General features: G+C 34.1%; 1 protein-coding gene across 2 annotated transcripts in view; it reads left to right on the top strand.

Annotated features, from left to right (window-relative positions):
• LOC136029077 (SWI/SNF complex subunit SMARCC2-like) overlaps positions 1-18,105 on the top strand; it is a 29,348-nt gene extending 11,243 nt beyond the window's left edge. Inside the window, exons 1-3 of one of the 2 annotated variants that reach the window (XM_065707128.1) lie at positions 6,061-6,190; positions 15,022-15,232; positions 16,864-18,105. In XM_065707128.1, coding sequence (XP_065563200.1) covers positions 6,189-6,190; positions 15,022-15,232; positions 16,864-17,022 — 372 coding nt within the window. In that variant the 5' untranslated portion in view covers positions 6,061-6,188 and the 3' untranslated portion in view covers positions 17,023-18,105. Of the gene's footprint in view, positions 1-6,060; positions 6,191-15,021; positions 15,233-16,863 lie in introns of those variants that run through there. The other variant, XR_010617968.1, reaches the window with a different exon arrangement.
• The last annotated feature ends 4,730 nt before the right edge of the window (positions 18,106-22,835 follow it).

Here is a 22,835-nt window from a genome sequence, read left to right as displayed (position 1 = left end):
TGCAATTTTTTCCCAGTGCACCTTTTACCTTATCAATTTAATTTAAAGCTGCATGCACAGTTGAATGTTTTTGTCTAAATCCAAATTGAATTTCAGACAGAAATCCACAATTTGTTAGATGCTCATGCTGTCTTTTGTGCACTATTTTATCATATATCTTTGAAATGATGGGTAGTATTGACATAGGTCTTCAATTTGAAAGGTCACTTAGAGTCCCTGACCTTAGAAGCGGGATGACTTTGCCCATTTTCAGCGAACGGGGAAATTGACCCTCTGCCATGTACGGATTTATCAAAAATACTAGCATTAGAAGAATGTTCAGAAGCACTGATTTTAGAGTTCGTAGGTTGAGGCCATCGGTCCCAGCACTGTTTGATTTTATTGAAGAAACTATCTTCTCTATTTCTACAGAATCGCAGAGTTCTAATTTCATTTCAAATTTTTGATCTCTTAGGTCTTCAAAGGTTGATTCTTCTATCAATAGCTCCTTGTTCACTGCTGCTTCACTCTGAACAGTTTCACCAATCTTCGAGAAATGATGAGCAAACAAATCAAATACTTTGTCAAGATCTCGAACTATTTCGCCACCAACATTTAGGCATACTGTTGTAGAGCAGGAATACCTCTGATCACTTCATTAATACTTTTCTAAATGGCTTTAGGGTTTGATGAATTTTTTTTAAATTCTTCGCAATAAAAGCCTCTCAGTTTTTTTTCGTCTTGTAGAATTAACTATATTACGTTGATCCTTAAACTATGCAGAACTAAATTCATTTGGTTCATTGGTGTGTGCTGCATACAAAGCATTTCTTATATCAATCATTTGCAGAAGCTCATCATCAACCCATGGTTTTCTCGCTGCTTTTTTCTTATTTTCATGCTTTTTAGTGGACATGTCAAGTCATAAATACCTAGTACCGTGGCGTTGAACTTCTCAAAAGCCAAAGATGGGTTGTTTTCCCTAAATATATTCTCCCCAATTTACAGCACCTAGCTCTTCTGAAAACAATTTAACGTTCACTGGCTTTAGATCTCGTATCTGTATATTGCGCTTCAGTACTTGTTTTTTTATGTGAAGTTCTAATCTAGTTAGGACTGACAGGAGATCAGAAATAGGCGGAACTATAACGTCTGTGCATGTAGTTGCTACTTGAAGTGAAAAAACAAATACGTTGTCAATCAAGGTCAAGGAATTCCTGGTGATCCTTGTTGGATTTGTGACCACAGGGTATAGATCGAGAGATGGCATGAAATGTAAAAAATAAAGATGCATATCAGTCTGTATTTTCAAATCATAATTAAAATCACCCACTATCATAAATTCCAAACCTGAAATTCTTACATTCAGCATTAAATCATCAAAACCAGCCATAAAACGATCAAACATAGCACTTAGTGGTCTATAAATAATACAAAATAAAAAATTATTTTCTTCAAATCTAACTTCAACAGAAAAACTTTCAAACTCACCCTCTAGCCAAACCTCAAGATCCTCACGCACCTTATACTGTAGAGGGTCTTTTACTAGAAATGCCAGGCCTCCTCTGCCGATTTTTGAACGGTTTTTCGATTCTAAGCAATACCCTGGAAAACTATAGGGACGAGATAAGACCATCCCTACTCAAATACGTTTCACATAAAGCAAGCAACTGAATAGAATCATTTTCATATATAAACTGAACAATATCATGATAAGATGACGTAGTGTGGCAGTTCTACGCGCACACAAGGCACTCATTTATTCTTTTATTAATGTGACCTAAATTAAAATGACCCAACCGAAAACTGAAAGTAGTTTGCTCTGCCACAAGCTTAGATAATAAATATTTGTCAATATCAAATGGGTCTTTTTCATATCGTTTAAGCAGCAAACTTAGCAGATCAGTACCCATTGAAACGAAAAATAGTAAATATTAGTAAATAATTTCTTAGACCACATTGCTTTTCCATTTACGAAAAACTGATTGAAGAAAAAACGGGTTTAATTTCTATAAAGCAGTGAACAAAAACAAATATGCTCCGAACATTTCGGCTCCACGTCCGGGAGCCTTTCTCAGCGGAAAAAAAGAAGAAAATTACAAACCAATAATTTGCCTTTTTTTAAGACATTATAAATAAAAAGCCACGACAAATTAAAAACCACAAAAAAATATAAACAATAAAATAAATAAGAAACAAACTCACATTATAAAACAAAACTCCTGCACTGACTGTATTAACTTTAGAATAAAACTAAATTCATTGTATGTATTAAAATTTTCCTCTGCCACATTTGGTGTATAAGTGGGAATCTATTAAAAATGAAAATTATAAATACTTGCAACAAATACGAAAACAGGTCACCCAACCCCAAATCCAATCAAAATCTTACAGGTTAATGAAACAAAGTTATGAATTATAAATTGAATGGATTTTTTCATTTGCTATTTTAGCTGCCGTCCGTTGACTTCTTACAGCATTGACCTTGCTTTGACTTTCGTCCGCATGGTTATTACTTGTTTCGGAACAATTATGTAAACCAATACTCGTTGAAGTTTTCGACTGGCCTTTAATTAAACTATTGTAAATTGAATCTATTTTAAAATCCCTTTCGTCTCTATTGATACTAATACCCACATAGATAATCTTTTTTATTTCTACAATTTCTCTGAAACTTTGTAAAAGTCCTACAGACTTATCAACAATTTTTGTCTGATCAAATAAAATACTAATGAAAATTTTACACGTGTTCTGCTATAGCAGATTCAAAAGTTTCTGGTTTTTTATTCTGTCTTAGCGAGCAATCTATCGCATTTTTGTGTTGCTGTAGCCAAAAGCAACACAAAAATGCCGAGAATTGGAATTTCCGTCACCCTTAAGTGTAACTTCCATTAATACTGAATCCGTATTAAAAGCTCTTTAAGTCCAGAAACGACTGATCGACCAGTTATGTATTAGTGACGTCAAACAGTAAATCATGTAGGTCAGGACCTATAATCCTTTGCCAAAGATTACATAAAAAAACTAGTTTTTCTAACTGAAAGTAAGGAGCGACATTAAAACTTAAGACGAACAGAAATTACTCCGTATATGAAATGGGTTGTCTCCTCCGCAATCCCTCGCTCTTTACGCTAAAATTTGACTCTTTGTCACAATTTTTGTCCTAACGCTGTTTTTGCTAAAGCATTTTTAGAACCCCTCATATGCGTAATAATCTCTGTTCGTTTTAAGTTTCAATGCTACTCTTTACTTTCAATTGAAAAACTTTTCCATAATTATTTTTTATTGTTTTTTATAGTAATTTTAGAAAATCCTGTGCCATTTTCATTGAGTTTCTGTTCCCCTATGACATATTTCTCCAAGGAAAGATCCTCCCACATAGCACCCTCCTCTCAACCCCACCAACAAAACCAAAATAAAATCCCCTGAAAACGACTGTACACTTCCCAATAACCATTATTATATGTAAACACTGGTCGAAGTTTGCAACTTGCAGCCCCTCCCCCAGGGACTCTGGGGGAGTAAGTCATTCCCAAAGACATAGTTATTATGATTTTTGACTATGCGGAACAAAATGGCTATCTCAAAATTTTGATCTGTTGAATTTGGAGAAAAAAGAGCGTGGGAGGGGACCTAGGTGCCCTCCAATTTTTTTGGTCACTTAAAAAGGGAACTAAAACTCTTCATTTCCGCTAGAAGGAGCCCTCTTGCGACATTCTAGAACCACAAACAAATAAACATGCACCCGTGATTTGTCTTCTGGCAAAAAATACGAAATTCCACATTTGTGTAGATAGGAGCTTGAAAGTTTTGCTATTGGGTTCTCTGATAAGCCGAATGCGATGGTGTGATTTTCGTTAAGATTCTGTGACTTTTAGAGGGTGTTTCTCTCTAATTTCTAAAATAAGGCAGTAACTATTTTCTAAGATAACTAAATTTGATGAAATATATATATATTTAAAATCAGCATGAAAATCTGATTCTTTTGATGTATATTTTAGCATCAAAATTCCGTTTTTTCGAGTTTCGTTTACTATTGAGTCGGGTCGCTTCTTGCTACAGTTTGTTACCACGAACTGTTTTATTGTCAAACCTGACCCATCAGGATTAAATCCACTTAAAAAGATGACTGTTTTACTAATGTAACATCCAATTTAGTAAAGGCGTTTTCACTTGGAACTCTGAATCAAGACTTTTAATTTAATATTTTAATTTAAATATTTAAAGAGATTGTTAGGTTAAAATGATAGGTTTAATAGTCTAGTAATAAGAGGTGATTTGGGCCTTTACACTCTTAGGAATAAAACATTAGTAAAAATGGAAAGGTTAACATCATTGCCTGATGATAGATTAGTTAGGGTTACTACGAATAATAATAACTCATTGCAACACCAAGCCGCCTGAGATCGACACAGCTACGCACGCTCCTCCTCCAACCTAATCTATTTAAAGTCTCGGTCTTTACACCCTCCCAGGAAGTTTCTATTTCCTTTAGATCTTTATTTAGTACATCCAACCCAGACAAGGAAGAGTGGCTTTGCGTGTAGCCCCAGACTGTTGGGCGAAAAGGACAATCTTTGGTAATCTGTCATGCTTCATCCACAGAACGTGGCCTAGCCCTCTCAACCTTTCTTTCATTATAGCCCTAGAAAATTGAACCACACTTTCGTACAACCTATTGTTTGAAATACGATCAGTCAGCCGGGTACCCAGAACAATCCGTAGGCAATTTTTCTGGAAAACATCTAGTAAATTTTCATCGGCCTTTCGGAGTGCCCATGCTTCAAAGCCATATTTGACCACTGTCATCACTGTAGCTTACAATATTCTAATCTTGGTTTCTAGACTTATCTTTCTATTCTTCAAAACTTTTTTTAACTCTGAAAAAACACCCTGAGCCTTAGCTATTCTACTTTTAACATCTTCACTGCTCCCAACATCTTTACTAATAATACTACCACGGTAACTGAAGCTTCCAACCTGATCAATCTTTTCGTTGAAACGATAAACGATAATGGAAAAGATTTATGGCCAAATCAAATCATGAAAAGGAAATTCTTGAATAGTTTTGGGGTGTCAGTAATTTGGAATCAGGGGTTAGGTATAGGAGGAGAAGTAGGATCCGCAGCAAAAGAGGTAAAGATTGTACTGCAAGAGTAGGAGATCCAGTTATGGCAGGTATCGGACCATAGCAGCGGTTTTAGGTGTGTACGTGAAGGTCAAGGAGGGTGTGAAGAGAGGAATCCTATTTCAAAGAGGGACTGACTTCAGGGGGAGGATATATGCTGGGTCATTTCAATAAGGAGTCATTTTATGCTTTTTGATAAAAGAGGGAAGTATTTGGGGAGGTTTAGGTCACAGAGGGATCAGAATTTTGCCCCATGTGCAGAGAAAATGAAGACCTGGAGTACTTTATCTGCAATTGTACGGAGTTAAAGGATTTGAGGATAGGAGCCTTTAGCATTGGGGTAAATGGGAAAGATTGGATGGTCGGAATTTTAAAAAGTAAGTGTTACGTTGGTATTAATAATGTGGAGAGGTACGTGCGTGTAGCCATGCAACATAGAGAGAGATTTTGGAGGGTGGAGGATAGGCGATACAAGAAAAGATTCTTGAACGTTATTTTATATGGGGTTCTTGAAGCATAATATATTGATCTGGTCTGTACCATTTTGTGTAATTAAGTGAGTTTTATGACGTTATGTGTCTGTTTTTGGCAACTGTTAAACTTTTTCGTAGTTATTACTATATACCCTGTTAAGTGAGTAAGTATCAGGTGGTATAATTTGTTGCCTTTTGCCATGGACCCATGAGGTATTTGTTGTAAGGAATATTTATCTATCTATCTATGGTTATTTGGGGTCTGGATACCCATATATTTGTGTCACGCCAACACGATACCGATATAATTTGTCGATAAATTCCCCTCCAAAAAACCAACCTTAAACATTCTCTGCTAATATTCATACTCACATGTTTTCACCTAGTCTATTACACACCAAAGACCAGCCTCAACAATTCACTTTGAATTCTAAGAACTAGGCCATTTACAAGAATTGTTTGATTTTCTTTACCTTTTCAGATCAGCTGTTTCTGAGCACACAAAAGAAATGGCGGATTTTTGTGAGAGTGACAAATGAGAAAAAATTTAGTCAAAGAAGCTAGTTTAATTACATGAACAAAAAAAAATGAAAATCTGATTGAAAAAAATGTAAGATATTTATTGAAATTCATTATTCAAATCTCAGTTTCAATAGCAGAAGTTTGAACTTTAATCAGTCACATATTAATGTGAAAACTAACTTTACATTCCTATGATATGGTCTCTTATCGACTAATCCATGCTAGGCACACTGGATAAAGCGATGCAGCTAGAGTCTTAGGTATGGGGGTTCATATTCATTATTAAGTTCATATTCATTCAATGAATATGTAAAAAAAATCCTATCGCGACAAATGTGGATTCATAAGCTTAATTTCCATGGTATATGGGTAAATTTTCCAAGGTGTTGGTACGCGGTGACGACATCTTGGGACCTCCGAGCACCTTACAACAACTCTTCTCCCCCTTAAATGTTTCCTTGACTATATATCGTCGCTTTAACTGATTGGATGTCGGATCATTCAGCCTCACAAGTACACAATTATCAAACAATTATATTGTTTATAATATTTTTTGTAGTTGTTATGGTAGAAGATGTACATTACCATACATTTCGTCACCATAAATTTAGAAGATTGCTTCACCAGGTGTGTATTGACAAGTATTGACAACAAATGTACAAATATGACTCATCTCTACTGCTCTCTCCGACTTAGTCAGACTTAACAAGTGGCTCCACCCCCAGTGACTGAATAAGTGATAAGAGGAAATATGGTATAGGAGGATATGTATATATAAGGGCTCATATATATATATATATATATATATATATATATATATATATATATATATATATATATATATATATATATATATATATATATATATATATATATATATATATATATATATATATATATATATATATATATATATATATATATATATATATAATTAAAAGAGAAATCACGAAAAAAAGGGGGGACAGATGGAGTAAAGGAAGACTATTTCCCTACATTAGTGATTAATATAGATCAACACTTGAATAAGGCCTTAACCCTACTCATCCATACAATCACACAGGTCAACCAGCATAGCCATACACAATCAACCATAAAGAATAATCCATGGACAGGCAGTCATGTCATCAATAAGTATAAGTCATCATTTACCAAACTATAAAAACAGTAAAGACAAATAATTCAGAGGCAACAACCAAACACAAGGGCTCATCAGGGGAATACACACTCGCCTAAAGGGTTTCGGCACTTTAAATTCTCTGCCCAGGCAAGTGGCGTGCCTACCACAAATTCGCCACGGTATCCCCGTGTTAGGTATCTACTACTACTACTAATAACTCACTGCAGCACCAAGCCGCCTGAGGCCAAGCTACGCACGCTCCTCCGCCAACCTAATCTATTTAAAGCCTCCCTCTTTACACCCTCCCAGGAAGTTCCCATTGCCTTTAAATCTTTATTTATGACATCCTCCCAACACAGACAAGGACGACCTGTTTTCCGTGTAGCCACAGACGGTTGGCCAAAAAGGAAAATCTTTGGTAATCTGTCATCCTTCATCCGTAGAACGTGGCCTAGCCATCTCGACCTTTCTTTCATTATAGACCCAGAAAGCGGGATTGAACCCCATTTTTCGTACAACCTACTGTTTGAAATAAGTTCAGTCAGCGGGGTACCCAGAACAATCCGTTAGCAATTTCTCTGGAAAAAGTCTAGTAAATTTTTCTCTGCTTTTCGGAGCATCCCTGCTTCAGAACCATATTTGACCTCTGTCATTACTGTAGCTTCCAATATTCTAATCTTTGTTTGCACACTTATCTTTCTATTCTTCCAAACTTTTTTTTAACTGTGAAAAAGCACCCTGAGCCTTAGCTATTCTACTTTTATCATCTTCACTGCTCCCACCATCTTTACTAATAATACGACCAAGGTCACTGAAGCTCACAACCTGATCAATCTTTTCGTTACCAAATATCACCTTTTCATCTTCACTTATTCCTAGCCTTAGTGACTTAGTCTTCTTAACATTAATTTTCAAGCCTATTTTAGCACCCTTAACTCACAAAACCTCTAAAGCTTCATTCATTTTGCTCACACTTTTATCTAATATGCTTAGATCATCGGCATAAGTCCAGGAGCGTTTTTCCTCCTCATTTGATTCCGTGGTATCCAATTGCCTGTCCTGTACTTCTTAAGACGAAGTCCATCAAAATGATCCATATAAAGGGGGATAAATCACAACCCTGCTTAACTCCTGATTTAATACAGAACCAGTTGTTAACCTCATTTCCTACCTTAACTGCAGCAGTATTATTCTCATACATAGCACAAACCACTTTAATATGTTTTTTTTTCTGGTATACCATATAACGATAAGACCTTTGTTAACGCTCTTCTATCAACAGAATCGAAAGCTTGCTCATGATCGATAAAACTGAGGACCAAAGGTGTTTGACAACGAAGGGACTTCTCAATTATTAGCCTAAGAGTGAACACTTTGTCGATGCATCATCTTCCTTTTCTTAGACCACATTTTTCTTCCCTTAAAACTTTGTCTACAGCATCTTTCAGTCTAAAAAGTATCATATTACTCAGTAGTTTGCTACCTACAAAGAACAGACTAATGCCTCGATAATTACGACACTCACTCTTGTCACCTTTCTTATACAGTGGTTTAATTAAGGTTCTCCTAAAATCTTTGGGTGCTTCCCCTTTTTCAAAAATAATTTTCATAATCTTTAGTAGCTTATTCCTAACCTCAGATCCACCATGTTTAAGAAACTCATTAATCATACTATCAACACATCGAGCCTTATTATTTTTTAATCCTTTTAGTACTCTCGCTAATTCTTCCTCACTAAAAAAATCTTCCTTCACATCCAATGTATCACAAACTTTTTCATTTTCATCTATATCTTTACCTGCAACTGTATCTCGGTTTAGCATATTCTCAAAAAATTCCACCCATCTTTCTTTAACTTTTTCCTTATTACTAATTGTGGCCAAATTTCTATCTTTAACTGGGATTAATCTGGATTGGTTACTTCCTTTCAATTTATTAACATGTCAGTATAATATTTTACTATTATGCCGTCTAGCCGCATCTTCCAAATCCTCAGCAATTTTATCCATGGCCTCCACTTCACGTCTCCTTAGTTCATATTTTATTGCTTTCTCCACTTTCCTTACATTCCTTTTGTTTTCATACGACCTATCACTCAGATACTTCTTATACAAACCCCTTCTTCTCTCTATTAAACCTAAGGCTTTTTTTTCACTAATATTCCTCGTTGCAGTCTTAGTACTCTTCCCTAAGAAACCATCAGCAAATTCAAAAATTGCTTTTCTGAAATTATTCCATCCATCTTCTACACTGTCAAATTTTAAACTCTCAAGTTTAGTATTCAGCTGTTCCTGAAAATTTTTCTCAAATTTTCATTCTGGAGTCTACCAGCATCGTGACGTTCCAGGAGGTAGTTACCCTTCCCAAATTTCAGCTTTAAATTAACCTCAGACACTGCTAGATGCTGATCTTTACTTTTAACATCATTAACAGCACCCCTATATACCCTAGTATATTGTATTGATCCTGCTAGTCTTCTGTTTACAATAACTTAATCAATAAGGTTTGCTGTCTTACATTCACGTGAATACCATGTCAACTAATGGGCCATTTTGTGACCAAACACCGTATTGGCTATAACTAGGGTGTTATACCTACAAAATTGCAAAAGCCTATAGCTACTACTGTTTTCTCTTCCTACACCAAATTAACCTAGGTTAGGATACCATCTATCCCTATTTCTACCAACCTGAGCGTTAAAGTCTTCTAGCAAAAACACCATATTTCTACCTGGCACCCTGTTTATTTGCTTCTGCAACTGTAAGTAAATTTCATCTAAGTCACTAGCATCTCCATCAGTTGGTTTAACGGGGGCATATACTACTATAACTGATACCCTGAACTTTCCAGTCATAAAATGAGCAATTAGTATTCTATTATTAATACCTTTCCAGCCTAAATCCTTCCTGCACCCCTGCACCCCTGTACCCCATCCTTCCTGCCTGAGTAAACCAATTCTATGTCACCTAATTTCATGCTTCCTACCCCTAGGATATGAGTTTCTGCAAATCCTAATAAATCCAGTTCTCTCCGTCTAAATTCGTTAATCAAAATGTTGATGCGATAATCATTTTTCAAAGTCGTAACATTCCAAGTTCCAATTTTCATATTCTTTCAATCTTTGAAATTATTTTAACCTCAAGAAAAGCAGTAATCCCGGATACCAGTGCAGGACGGGGACCAACATATCTTTTCAAGTCTACACCGAAGCACTTAAGCCGGCTTAGAACCGGACAACAAGAAGTCCCTGGGACCTCCAGTAAGTTGGAGGCTTTCTGCAATCCTGGGCCCATCTTGATCTCCACATGGTTTTCAGCACTTGGCGATGCTCTTCTATCAACAAGAGTCGAAATCCTGCACAAACAGTCCCAAGCCTATTACCTCAAACTCATTATATATTTATGCCTACAAATATTATGCTACTACGGGGAGGCAACCCATAGTAGATAAATCAGCTATGAAGATGTTTTTCAGCCCGGAAACGCCCGTCAAAACTAACCAAGCACAGAAAAATATATAAGAATCAGAATCCCGTACAAGTGTTGTGTTGTTTACTAGGCTATAATTTCCTCAAGGGGTGCCACTCCTCAAGTGAGAACAATTGACCGCCAGTTTCCAAGTATTGCAGGTACCCCGAAAGGGTCGAGGCAGCCCTTTCCAGAGGCCGTTGTCCTTAAATCTGGATCTTACGCCCTGCCGAAGTTGGCCTCCTATATATATATATATATATATATATATATATATATATATATATATATATATATATATATATATATATATATATATATATATATATATGTATATAGCTCAAACGATGAAATTGAGTACTTTGAGTCACCGATTTGAAGAAAAAGTTAACGGTGGAATAAGCGATTCGGCTTCTGTTCAGATCATTCTCATATGATCTTAGTAGGCAAAGATCATAGTTTTTAGGAGTGTTTTTGCTTATTTTTTTTAATTTTAGAAGAAAAAAATACAGATACAAAACTTTCTCAGAGCACAAAACACAGTTTTAGATGTTTTAACTAATTACGCCCTGAAAACCATAATCAAAATATTCAAGAAAGTCCTCGGCTAAACAAAAACGCGATCGAAAATATATTGAGAGCATTATTGAATAAGCATTTTTAGAAAGTACTCAAGAAATTATTCTTTTTTCGTTTTTATTATCAAGTTATAAATTTAGATTCCAACAATAATTTCTGCCTAATTACCACACAAAATATATTATATAAACATCAAACAAACAAACAAAAGGGTAAAATAATTCAAAACTCATTCTATAGCTTCTATTCAAAATTAATTCGTTTTTGCTTTTCCTGTTAATTAAAACAATAAGGTCATTTGAAGAGAAATACTTGAATTTGAAGTATCAAAATATGTATATATAGTTCATAATATCCTAACATGGTTAAGCACAGGGTACATCTACAGAGCACAACAATACACCACCGTTATATTTCAAACCATAAAAAAAGCAAACGTAGAACAACCAAGTAACACCGAAACAAGCTTATCCTAAATAAATTCTGGCTCTCGTGTATTTATTACCATTTCACAATCTATATTAAAACTAAACAATTATTCAAAGTTTTTCACATGACCTAGATAAAAATCAAGGAAATAAATGTAAAATAAGACCGTTTGGAACGACAATATATGCAAAATCCTCCGGAAATCCACTTTCAAAAGTGAAGGACACGTCAAACTTAATAACAAGAAAAATCAGAATTAACCAAAGATTTCGCTAGGTATTTCAACATAATTCTCTTGGTATTTATTTAAAAGTTCGTTATAATGAATACTAAATTTTTTAAATTGCCAAGTTAATTTATTTGCAAAAAAACCTCTTAAAATCAATTTTTGGTTCAAATTTATTTTCTCTATTTTTAAAATCAATACAATTACTACAAATCCTTGCATATCTAACTAACTGTGAGAAAAATGCTGAATGTGTGATATTTGAATGTATATTACTTTCAGGGAACGGGAAATTATTCATTTCAAAATCAAAATCATCCGTTTCATTATACATTTTAAAACTTAATTTATTATTATCAGAAATATTAATATTTAAATCTGAGAAATAATCTTCTAGACCAGTGCCATGACTAGGTTCCAGAGTAAGCTTCGATGGATATATATTTTTAGAAATATCAATGAGTTCCTTACAATTTAAAACCAAAATCTCATCTAAATGTCTTTTATTATTTGACAGAACATGTTTTAAATTATTTGGATTATTCTTATCGATCATATATTTATATTCAAGTTGACTTAATTACAAGTCAGCTATAAATGGGCTGGCGTTCCCCCCCCCCCATGGGAATTCCCACGAATTGCTTTTACAAATTACCATTAAATCTCACATAAGTATTATATAAAAAAATTCTAATAAATCAAAAATCCTATCTAAGCTGTAACATCTCGAGCTAACTGTAGTCTTAAAGCAGTTTGTCCATATAGCTTTTTCATTATAAGTGTCCATTTTTAGGAACCTCTTACGAAATAAGAGGAAAGATTTCTTGATAGCCGTTTTTAAATTAACTAATACTACATTAAGTGATAAATTAGTATACATTGTCGCAAAATCGAAAGACTCAATTCTTTTAGCTGAAACCATTATTAGAGAGTCTATTATCTGCAGTGAATTGTTAAAACTCCAATACGGATTAAAATTTGAAAATTTTTAAATACCAGAACAATATGTTTTAAGTTTATATATAATTTCCTTGAAAATTAAAGACAGGTCAGTAGCAGCTATGCGGCTCGGACATCTAGCTGCTCCAGCAACAAACCGTGGTTTAGGGGGATTCTTATGAAATTTTACAGTCCAATATAGGAAAGGGGACTTTTTATCCTTGTCATTAATTCTAATATAAATTTTTTTACAAAGTATTTATTCACTTTTTTCAATTAAATTCTCATCCTCTAAATTCACATTTTTGTTAACATTAGTCTTGCATAACTCCCTTGTTAAGATATCACAATACAGCTTCCGAAAAATTATGGCAAAATTGTTATTAGCTTTATCCACCAGCACAATTACAAATTCATTCTCTAGATTAGCAATTGCTTGTTTTATCCTAGCATTATAAAATAACGATTTAGTGTTACTATTTCTTAAGTTGGCATATATTTTATTTCGTTTTATACAAATAATTAAATTCTTTCAATTTTGAAAACTCTCTTTATTTTTATTCTCTTTCTTTCACCACTCAATAAATCATTTTTCAAGCTACTATGAATACTCGATAGTTTCAAATGATGAGAAAGACGGAAATGACCTCCCTTATTCCTTATAATTTGAAGATCATCTTGTTTTATTATTGACATGTCCCCTGTTATAACATGTTGGTAAGTAAGTGGGCCAAGTTGCTTACAGTTACAAACAGGTTTCCAATTTATATCACTATCCAATCTTTTAAGTATTAAATTTGAATTAAAAAATCATTTGCCTAATAGTTTTTGAAATTTTATAAGTTAAAACTGGACTATCGTTATAATTCAAATTACTAGGATGGGCTTGTTTCACTTCCCGCTGACTTAAAATTTCTGGTAAATTAATGTCTTCACTGTGCTTACAAATAAAATTAATAAGCAAATATAATCTGTTGTCCTTATTACCAATCTTATCAAACTTATTCTTTTTTTTTAAAAACTTCGTTTTAGTTAGAATTTAAATTGTATTGCATATTACTTTAAAATTATATTCAAAAGCTATATTATTCTTAACGATCCAGAAAAGTTGATTGAAGTCCTCTTGGGTAATTTATTTAGACATTTTATTACAGAATTCATACCGTTAGATTCAAGTAGCTAGCATAGATATTTAGAAAACGTATGAAAATCTAATTCATTTTTTCTATTGTTTTTCCAATGTCCTTTCGATCGTATTTTACGTTTAGTAGGATTGAATAAAAAAAACAAGTTTTTTTTAACTTAAAGTAAGGAGCGACATTAAAACTTAAAACGAGCAGAAATTAGTTCGTATATGAAAGGGACTGATTCCTAATCAACACCCGCTCTTTACGCTAAAGTTTCACTCTTTCTCTCAACTCTACTTTTTAAAACAGTAAAAAACTTAAGCATAAAGAGCGGGACATGGAAACATATTTTTTGGAAAGAGATGATAAAAAAGAAATAACAAAGCGAAACTAATTGAGCAGCTTTCTTATAGTATGTAAAATGGTCAATCTATGGATAACTGGATCTTTTTGGACAAAAGAACAACTTGCTCGGTTTTTTCCTTTCATTCTACCATGGCTAGACTTTAAGAATATTTTTCAAATTTTTAGCCTTCCTCATTTATCAAATACCCCTAAAAGAACTCTATGGAACTACAACAATAATTTTGATACGACAATACCAGCATGTAAGATGGCTTATATGGGTAAATCCCCTTTTTGAGGATATTTGCACGTAAAATAATTCTTTAGTAGATTGGTAAATCGTTCGATCCTAACCTTCGAATATTGTTTTAATATTGCAATAATGTATTTTTATCATATTACTTGAGGTCTATTAGCTGTTGAAGCTGGTTTGATCCTCTCTAAACCATGCCTAAATGTGCAAAATTTCATGTTACACTCTGTCCCATCTTTCCATCTTTCTTTGTCATTTATATACTTTATTAGCATAGTATTGTTTCATTGTTTTGTTAGTAAATTAAGAACGAAAGTATTACCTAACGTGTGGCAGCAGTATAATAAATTTTAGTATCGATTTTATTTTCATTTTTCATTGATAGAATAGTGATTTAATGGCTATGATCTTTATTATTACTTTTTCATTGGTAGGCAAAAACCCGTTGAAGATGAGAAAGTAGAAAGCTCTCCAGTTATTGTTCCACCTCCCGATAAGATCAAGAAGTCCTCACTTGCTGAAGAGGGGGCCAATCAAGCTGCTGCTGCTCCGGCTTTGTCATCTGCTGCTGTCAAAGTGAAGCACTTGGCTGCTGCTGAGGAAAGGAAAATCAAGTCTCTGGTAGCTCTTCTTCTTGAAATTCAGGTAGTCTTTCTTAGAAATCGCATGGCTAAGTTAGATGTAAGAATATTCAGAAAGATTGATATAAGCTAAAAATGGTTAATTTTAAATATTGTCTTCCTTTTTCATCTTTAATGAGCCAAGTGGTATCAAATTTGGTAGAAAACCAATTTACCAGTTATAAACCAATCATAAGGAAGCGGGATGGTAGGTTTCTTCTGGGTAACTCTACTGTTTGTATTCAAAAATATAAAAAATGTTTCAGGCCAGTATTTTTTGTGGCGGGGGGTGGTGTCTTATATCTTATCCTATGTGTAGAAGTGTTTTTGGTAACGCTGATGTGTTTTCACTTAAAAAGGGATTATTTTTTTTGTATTTGAAAAATATCTACCTCAAGTGCACATCTTTCTGTGCTATTGACACATGTTACGTGCGTGCAAATAATTTTATGCAGTCGAAAGGGCAACGAAAATTAAATTAAATGAGAAACTAATGTTATCCTTCCTTTGCAAACAAGTATACTAAGAAAAGTAAATCACTAAATCTCTTGTTTTTATTCTTATACAGTTTTTATTCAAATCCCTAATTAGATCCTACGTTTTTTCCGTGTGTCCTTATTCGATAATGTGAACAGTCTTGCGTTTATTATAAACCTGACTAGCAACGTCGATTCATAAAACAAAACCTTTTCAGCAGTGACCCAATGCTAAGTTATTGCAATTAAGCTCTTTTTTATTACAAATGTCGAAAGTACAACTTTTTTTGTAATGAAAAAAGTTTAATCTTTTTTTGTAAGAGGATTTAGACGTTTTTCCCCAAATATATTCCTGCTCCTTGTAGTTGAAATACTTAGGGCAAAAATTGGTGTCTTGCATATTGGAATTTTACCAGTCGAAGCTACTACCCCCTTTAAGGAATGCTCAGATATTTTTTCATAGGAAAATATTAGAAAAGTAAACTTTGAGTGTCAACAAATTAATTCGAAGTTTTTAATTACCAAATGGTTATAGCCTAAAAACTCTATTGGCCTAAAGATTCTTTTGTTCCATCATCCACTACAATTTTTGTTTAAGATCTTCGTTTTTTCTTCTTTTTTTTTACGAGATTTGGGCGTTCTGAATTCTGAAAAGTCATGTCTCAATTTTCTGAAGGGTTTTAGTAATTTAATAATTTTATAATGTCGCATTGCCTACATTATTCTAAAAAAAAGAGGAGAAGACAAGAAAAGAGCAAATTTTTGCTTAAACTGTTTTTAATTAAAATATCGTTTGATCCTTCTTTCATCCCTTTGTTCTGTCTTAAAGACTGTAAAAAAAACACTTTTGTTCAAACAGCAAGGTTTAATAAACCAAAAAATGAAAACACTAGACACATTTAAACAAAGCATATTTCCAGATTGACGGGACAATCTTAATAGTTTTATCAGATTTAAAGAAGAACAAGTATTAAACTTTAAAGAATAACAATACTTATATCAGGCTTTTTTCCAATTAATGAGGCAAAGCTGTGAGTTTTGAAATCTAAGGCGCGTGTTTAAAAAAAAAATTAAAAAACAAATTACTTCAAAATTTAGAGTTCGAGTTTCTTTATTTGTCTTGAACAGTATTTTTTTTAAACGGAATAGTATTTACATTAAGTTTATTTCGTATTTTTAGATGAAAAATAAAAGAAACAGACACCAAATAGGAACAGAGAGAGCAATATTCTATGATTCAGTACTAAGGATTGTGCAGCAATTAACATTTTTTTATGGCATCATGTTGGGAGGAACGACAAGACACAGAAACAGAGACCAAATAGAAAAAAGGGAGTAATATCTTATGTTTTAGTGCTAAGGAATGTGCAGCAGTTCATATTTATTCTTATGACGTCATCTTGGGAAAAATGACAGGACACAGACACCAAATAGAAAACAAAGGAAGTGATATCTTATGTTTCAGTGCTAAAAAATGTGCAGCAGTTCATATTTATTTTTATGGCGTCATCTTGGGAGAAATGACAAGACACTAAAAAAGAGATCAAATAGAAAACAAAGGGAGTAATATTGTTTGTTTTAGTGCTTAAGAATGTGCAGCAGCTCCCATTTATTTTTATGACAGATTTTCAAAATGATTCACATGATTTCTTAGATGTATGCAAAATAAGGAAGCCAAATAACGCCACTTTTTCGCTGCTGTATTTCCGTTGTTTGTTTTCAGAATCAAATCAAAGTTTCTTAGTCAAAAATTTGAGCAAAAAAGACCGAACTTGACCAGTTCTTTTGGATGAAGTTTTAAGTGAGTAAAATGACAGCTATGTATCATAAAACTTCTTCTAAAAGTAAACTCTTTATTTCCCTGTGTAAAAAGCCACAGAAACATCTTAAAAGTGACCTTAGTTGAATTTAGTTCAATTTTTAAATATGTCGAAACATTCTTTTCAAAAGCCCTGGTAAACAAAATGGCTTGGTGAATAGAAAAATAAATAATGCATAGTCATCATCACTATTTACTTTGTTAGAGCTCTGGAACTGCTTCTGCTATCAAGCCAGTACAAACAATGACAGTTTCTGGTCGACGCATTTCCTTTAGATGCAAATTACTGATTTCTCTGTGTAAAAAAGCGCAAAAACTACTTAAAAGTAACCTCTACTTGAACTTAAATCAATCTGAAAATGGCTCAGAATGTCTTATTTATAAACCTTGACTATGGCTTGTGCAATGTATTATAAACCAATCACTGTGGCTTGTGCAATGTACTATTGTCCTTACTAATACCTGACAAATTATTTCAAATGCTAGCTTCGTCTGCTATGTTAAGCCTTTTTTTAGCTTTTCCTTTATATATAATGTTAATATTGGGCTCTGTTTATTGCATACTTGGATTGGTGGAATAACAAATAGATCTCAAAAATCCAATTGATTTCTGCAAAAATTTCAATAAACTTATAATGCTCAAGGGTGCACTCCACATAGTAATGAGCATTATCTATCTACTGTTAGAAGAAAAATTCATTCTGGGTTTAAAAACCCCTTCGATTGTTTTTCACTGCTACCAGTACTCCAAAAAGTCAACATACTTTCCATACGACCCTTCAACAATCATACAGTCAAATAATTTAAATCTATCAATGAAAGAGCCTTGGATCAAAATGGTTCTTTACCTATAATTCTTTTCTTATAGTTATGGCAGGGTACTTTTCTTGAATGGGTGATAAAATATGACCAGTGACTTTTGAATTCGGTCAGCGACCTTTGGCCCTCCCTGTATAACAGATTAAGTTAGGTTTAGGAGTTACTATTAGAAGAAAAGGAGATAGGAACTCAAGCTTCGCCATGGCTTAGATGAACTCGGTGTTATAATAGAACTTATAATAGGAAACCCCACGTCCAAAAACCCGTTCACTCAAGATTTCCAGACCGAAATAGTTTTTTGGAGGCCTTTATAATTGAGAATAAAATAAAACACAACTCTGTGAAAATTTTGGGTCCCAACTAAGACTGCAGTACCATCGAATGAAAAGACGCAAATGCCTGATTTTTGCAGGCTACTGATAAGAAATTCAAGTTCGATGTGGCTTTCCAACGTATTGCCATAAGATTTTGCATTGGTGAGGTTCAACCGTAATGCTGCAATTTCTTACCGAGCAGATGAGAGATCCTTTTTTAACACACTGATCATTTCCTGTAAAACTTCAATCTCACTTTCTTCTAAACTACTTGGTGAGGCTATTAGCACTTGCTTGAGGTACTTTGCAGTTGACATGTCTTCGTTATCAACAAGGGGCATAGTCAGGAGGATGGAGAATGGCGTAGGAGATGGAGTAGTATTTTTGGTGCTTCTTTTCAAATAGGATGTGGGTGTCATCACTCTGCCAAAGGCGGTTGGCTGTTTAATAGCTGTTCCTCGTTTATTTAGGCGAGTAATTCTAATGGCAACAGAAAAGGGCAGGCGGTGCTGAATTGTTCGTCGGCTTTCCAACTTTAGGTGTTTTTGCTTGTTAGAGTTGGTATTGCAGTCGATAAATAGCCACTTTAATGTGCACTCACTTGTGATTTTACCAACACATCTATTGATTCCGTTATCATACCACCTTTTACAACATGCTTGACATTGGACGGTAATTGAAGAGACAAGTAACAGTGGCATTTGGGGTGGTAATTTTTCTGACGTGCCATTCTGTATATAAAATTCGCTAATTGCATATAACTAGTGGAAACACTAGAAAATTGAAAATTCAGTAGCTGGATCTAAGCTTCAAAGTATTCCAAGGTTGACGCAGGAAGGTGAATGAAATACAGAACTGGTTAACTAGGTCACTGAATTAATTATTTTCAGTAAATTTATTGTAGGTCAAAAATTTACTATAGCTACTTTTCAAGTTCAAAGTCCCATGGGATTTGATATTTAAGCATCTATTTTAAATTCACGTAGTGAAAACGTCAATAACAAATAAATCTAGACAATCAGACAATAAATGTCTCTAGGGAAATTACACAGACTTCCTCAATTGACTTACTCAATTAAAAGGTTAATATCCAAAAATTAGGTGTTTACTGAACAAAATCTGAATCAAGACTGAATAGTGATCCCAGTTATAATGAGATCACCATTACACACGGTGGTCCCAGTATAACTCCATTAATAAACAGGTAAACTCATGTTCCGCTCTGTTTTTTCTTTTTTTAGAGCTTCTATCTTTTCTTAGTAATTTACTTTTGGTCTATTGTTTTGTTTGGTGTTAATTTGCCAAAAGTCTGCGTATACATTAAAACTAATAGTTTTATCATTCTGGAGTAACAATTCGTCCTTTTTCGCATTTGGAAATTGAATGATGTCATTTTTAAAATGCTGTAAACAAGGAATTATTAACAAAATATTGGAATTGGAGTACTCACTGATCTAAAACATCATTGAAACAGAATGTAAGAACTTTAAACGAATGTAAAACTCAATATTCAAAAAACTATAATAGAAAAGCTGTCAACCAAGAAGACTAGCGATTTTGGTTTCACAATGCTGAAGACAAAGAATTAGAAACAAAATCTTAAGAATTGAAATGAATACACAGCGACTAGGAATATAATTGAAGGATAGTAAAAATATATTACAAAGAATTAAAAACAAAGGAATCACACAATTCTACTTCTCCTACTAAGAGTTCACTGCAGTACTGAGCCACTTGATGCCAATACAATACGCATTCCTCTATTCCAACATATCGAAGATTTACACTTTTGAATTAAAATGAAATAGTTGCGGGCATCAAGTCAAGGCTAATTTGAGAAAAAGCCAAGACAGATAGTACAATTGAGTGAAAAGCAAACGTTGGCATTAATCCCCCCCCTTCCTTATTAGGATTGCAAAAATATGATGTTCGTTCATTTGTTAATAGATATGTCTATCAAATATCCGTCCATGCGTCATTTCTAGGGTAGTAGAAACAAAATAGAAAGTCATAGAATTCACCAGTCTGAATTATAACGGGTCATTTATCTTATCTCGTCCCTTTTTGAAATCGAAAACAAATGTTAGTGATGTGTTGATAGTGTTCATTGAATATCTTTTCAGCTGATACCCTCGGCATCCAATTTAATCAAAACGACCCGCTTTTCACCTAGCCATATATAGATGATCAAAATAGAAGATGCTTGAAAATCTGTCATCATCCACTAATTTATGCAACATGATTTATATATAATCTATATATATAAACATAAGTTGTTTGTTTGTGTGTCTGTCGACTGACGTCATGTTTGTGTGTCGACTGATGTCATGTTTGTCGACAGACGTCATTATAAGGATTGACCTGTTTGTCGTCATGAAGTTGTTTGTCGACTGACGAAATTACAGACCGGGAAACAGGGAAAATAAATGACGATCCGAACACTCAAAGAGAAATTACAGACCTGGAAACAAATGACGACCGGGAAACTGGGACACAGGGAATATAAATGACGACCGGGACACTCAAAGAGAAATTACAGACTGGGTCATCCGGAAACAAATGACGACCGGGACACAGGGAATATAAATGACGACCGGGACACAGGGACACAGCTACAACGGGGACGCTGGGGGCACAAGGGGATATATAAATGACGACGATGACACAGGGAATGTTCCATTAGTAATTGCCATCAACAGAGCTCAAGGGTAATCATTAAAATAATGAGGTATAGATCTGAATACGGATTGTTTTTCCCATGGACAATTATATGTTGCATGTTCAAGAGTTTGTTTTTCCCATGGACAATTATATGTTGCATGTTCAAGAGTCGGTAAACCTGACAATCTATTTATATGCACAGACAATGGGACAGCAAAGAATGTTGTATATTCGCAAGTTTTACATAGTTAAAAATATATATACGACACGTAACTATAATGACACGTAACTAATATGGCGCGTAACGCCTTATGCACGTGAGGGGGCTTTGGGGGCGCAAAGCACCCCAACCCACTAGGTGTTGGGGTGGCGCGAGCGCCACCCCTACAGCTAGTAATATATATACAAATAAGTTGTTAGTTTGCGTGTATATTGTCTGACGTCATGTTTGTGTGTCGACTGATGTCATGTTTGTCGACTGACGTCATTATAAGGATTGAGATGTATGTCGTCATGAAGTTGTTTGTCGACTGACGTCATGTATGTCAACTGATGAGATTACAAACTGGGACACAAATGACGACCGGACACTGGGACACAGGGAATATAAATGACGACCGGGACGCTTAAAGGGAAATTACAGACATGGAGATCGGTACACAAATAACGACCGGGACACAGGGAATATAAATGATGATCGGAACGCAGGGACCGAACTATAACAAGGACGTCAGGGAACAGGGGGGGGGGATATAGAAATAACGACCGGGACACAGGGAATGTTCCAAGAGAAATTACAGACCGGGACACAAAATGACGACCGGGACACCAGGACACAGGGAATATCATTAGAATAATGAGGTATAGATCTGAATACGGATTGTTTTTCCCATGGACAATTATATGTTGCATGTTCAAGAGTCGGTAAACCTGACAATCTATTTAAAAGCAGAGACAATGGGACAGCGAAGAATGCTTTATATTCGCAAGTTTTACGTAATTAAAAATATATATATATATATATATATATATATATATATATATATATATATATATATATATATATATATATATATATATATATATATATATATATATATATATTGCCCCCGCCCCCACAAACTAGGTGTTGGGGTGGCACGAAGCGTCACCCCAACAGCTAGTATAATATAATATGATTTTATTATAATATGATTATAAACATATTATTATAATATAATATAATATGATTTATGTAATATGATCTAATAATGATTTAGATTAGATTAGATTTATCTAATCTAATAATTTATCTAATAGTGATTTATCTAAATTTTTCTAATTTATCTAATTTATGTAACATGATCTAGCCATCTCAGTCACGTAATCCGCACAAATTCAATTCACTTTCTGCTGGATAAATAGAAGGACCACGAAAATTTTGATTTCCTTTTCTAGTTTAGTTTAATGCCTTCAAACATAGTTGGCTTGGCAAAGAAATGAAATTTTATTTGAGTTATCCTGAGCGAAACAGGGAAACATCGAGCTTATAAAGGCGGT

Source organism: Artemia franciscana, chromosome 1 (assembly GCF_032884065.1).
Source record: "Artemia franciscana chromosome 1, ASM3288406v1, whole genome shotgun sequence".
In the NCBI taxonomy this organism is placed as follows: domain Eukaryota; kingdom Metazoa; phylum Arthropoda; class Branchiopoda; order Anostraca; family Artemiidae; genus Artemia; species Artemia franciscana.
Note: the sequence above shows the minus strand (reverse complement) of the source record. Positions and strands in the feature narration are given on the sequence as shown.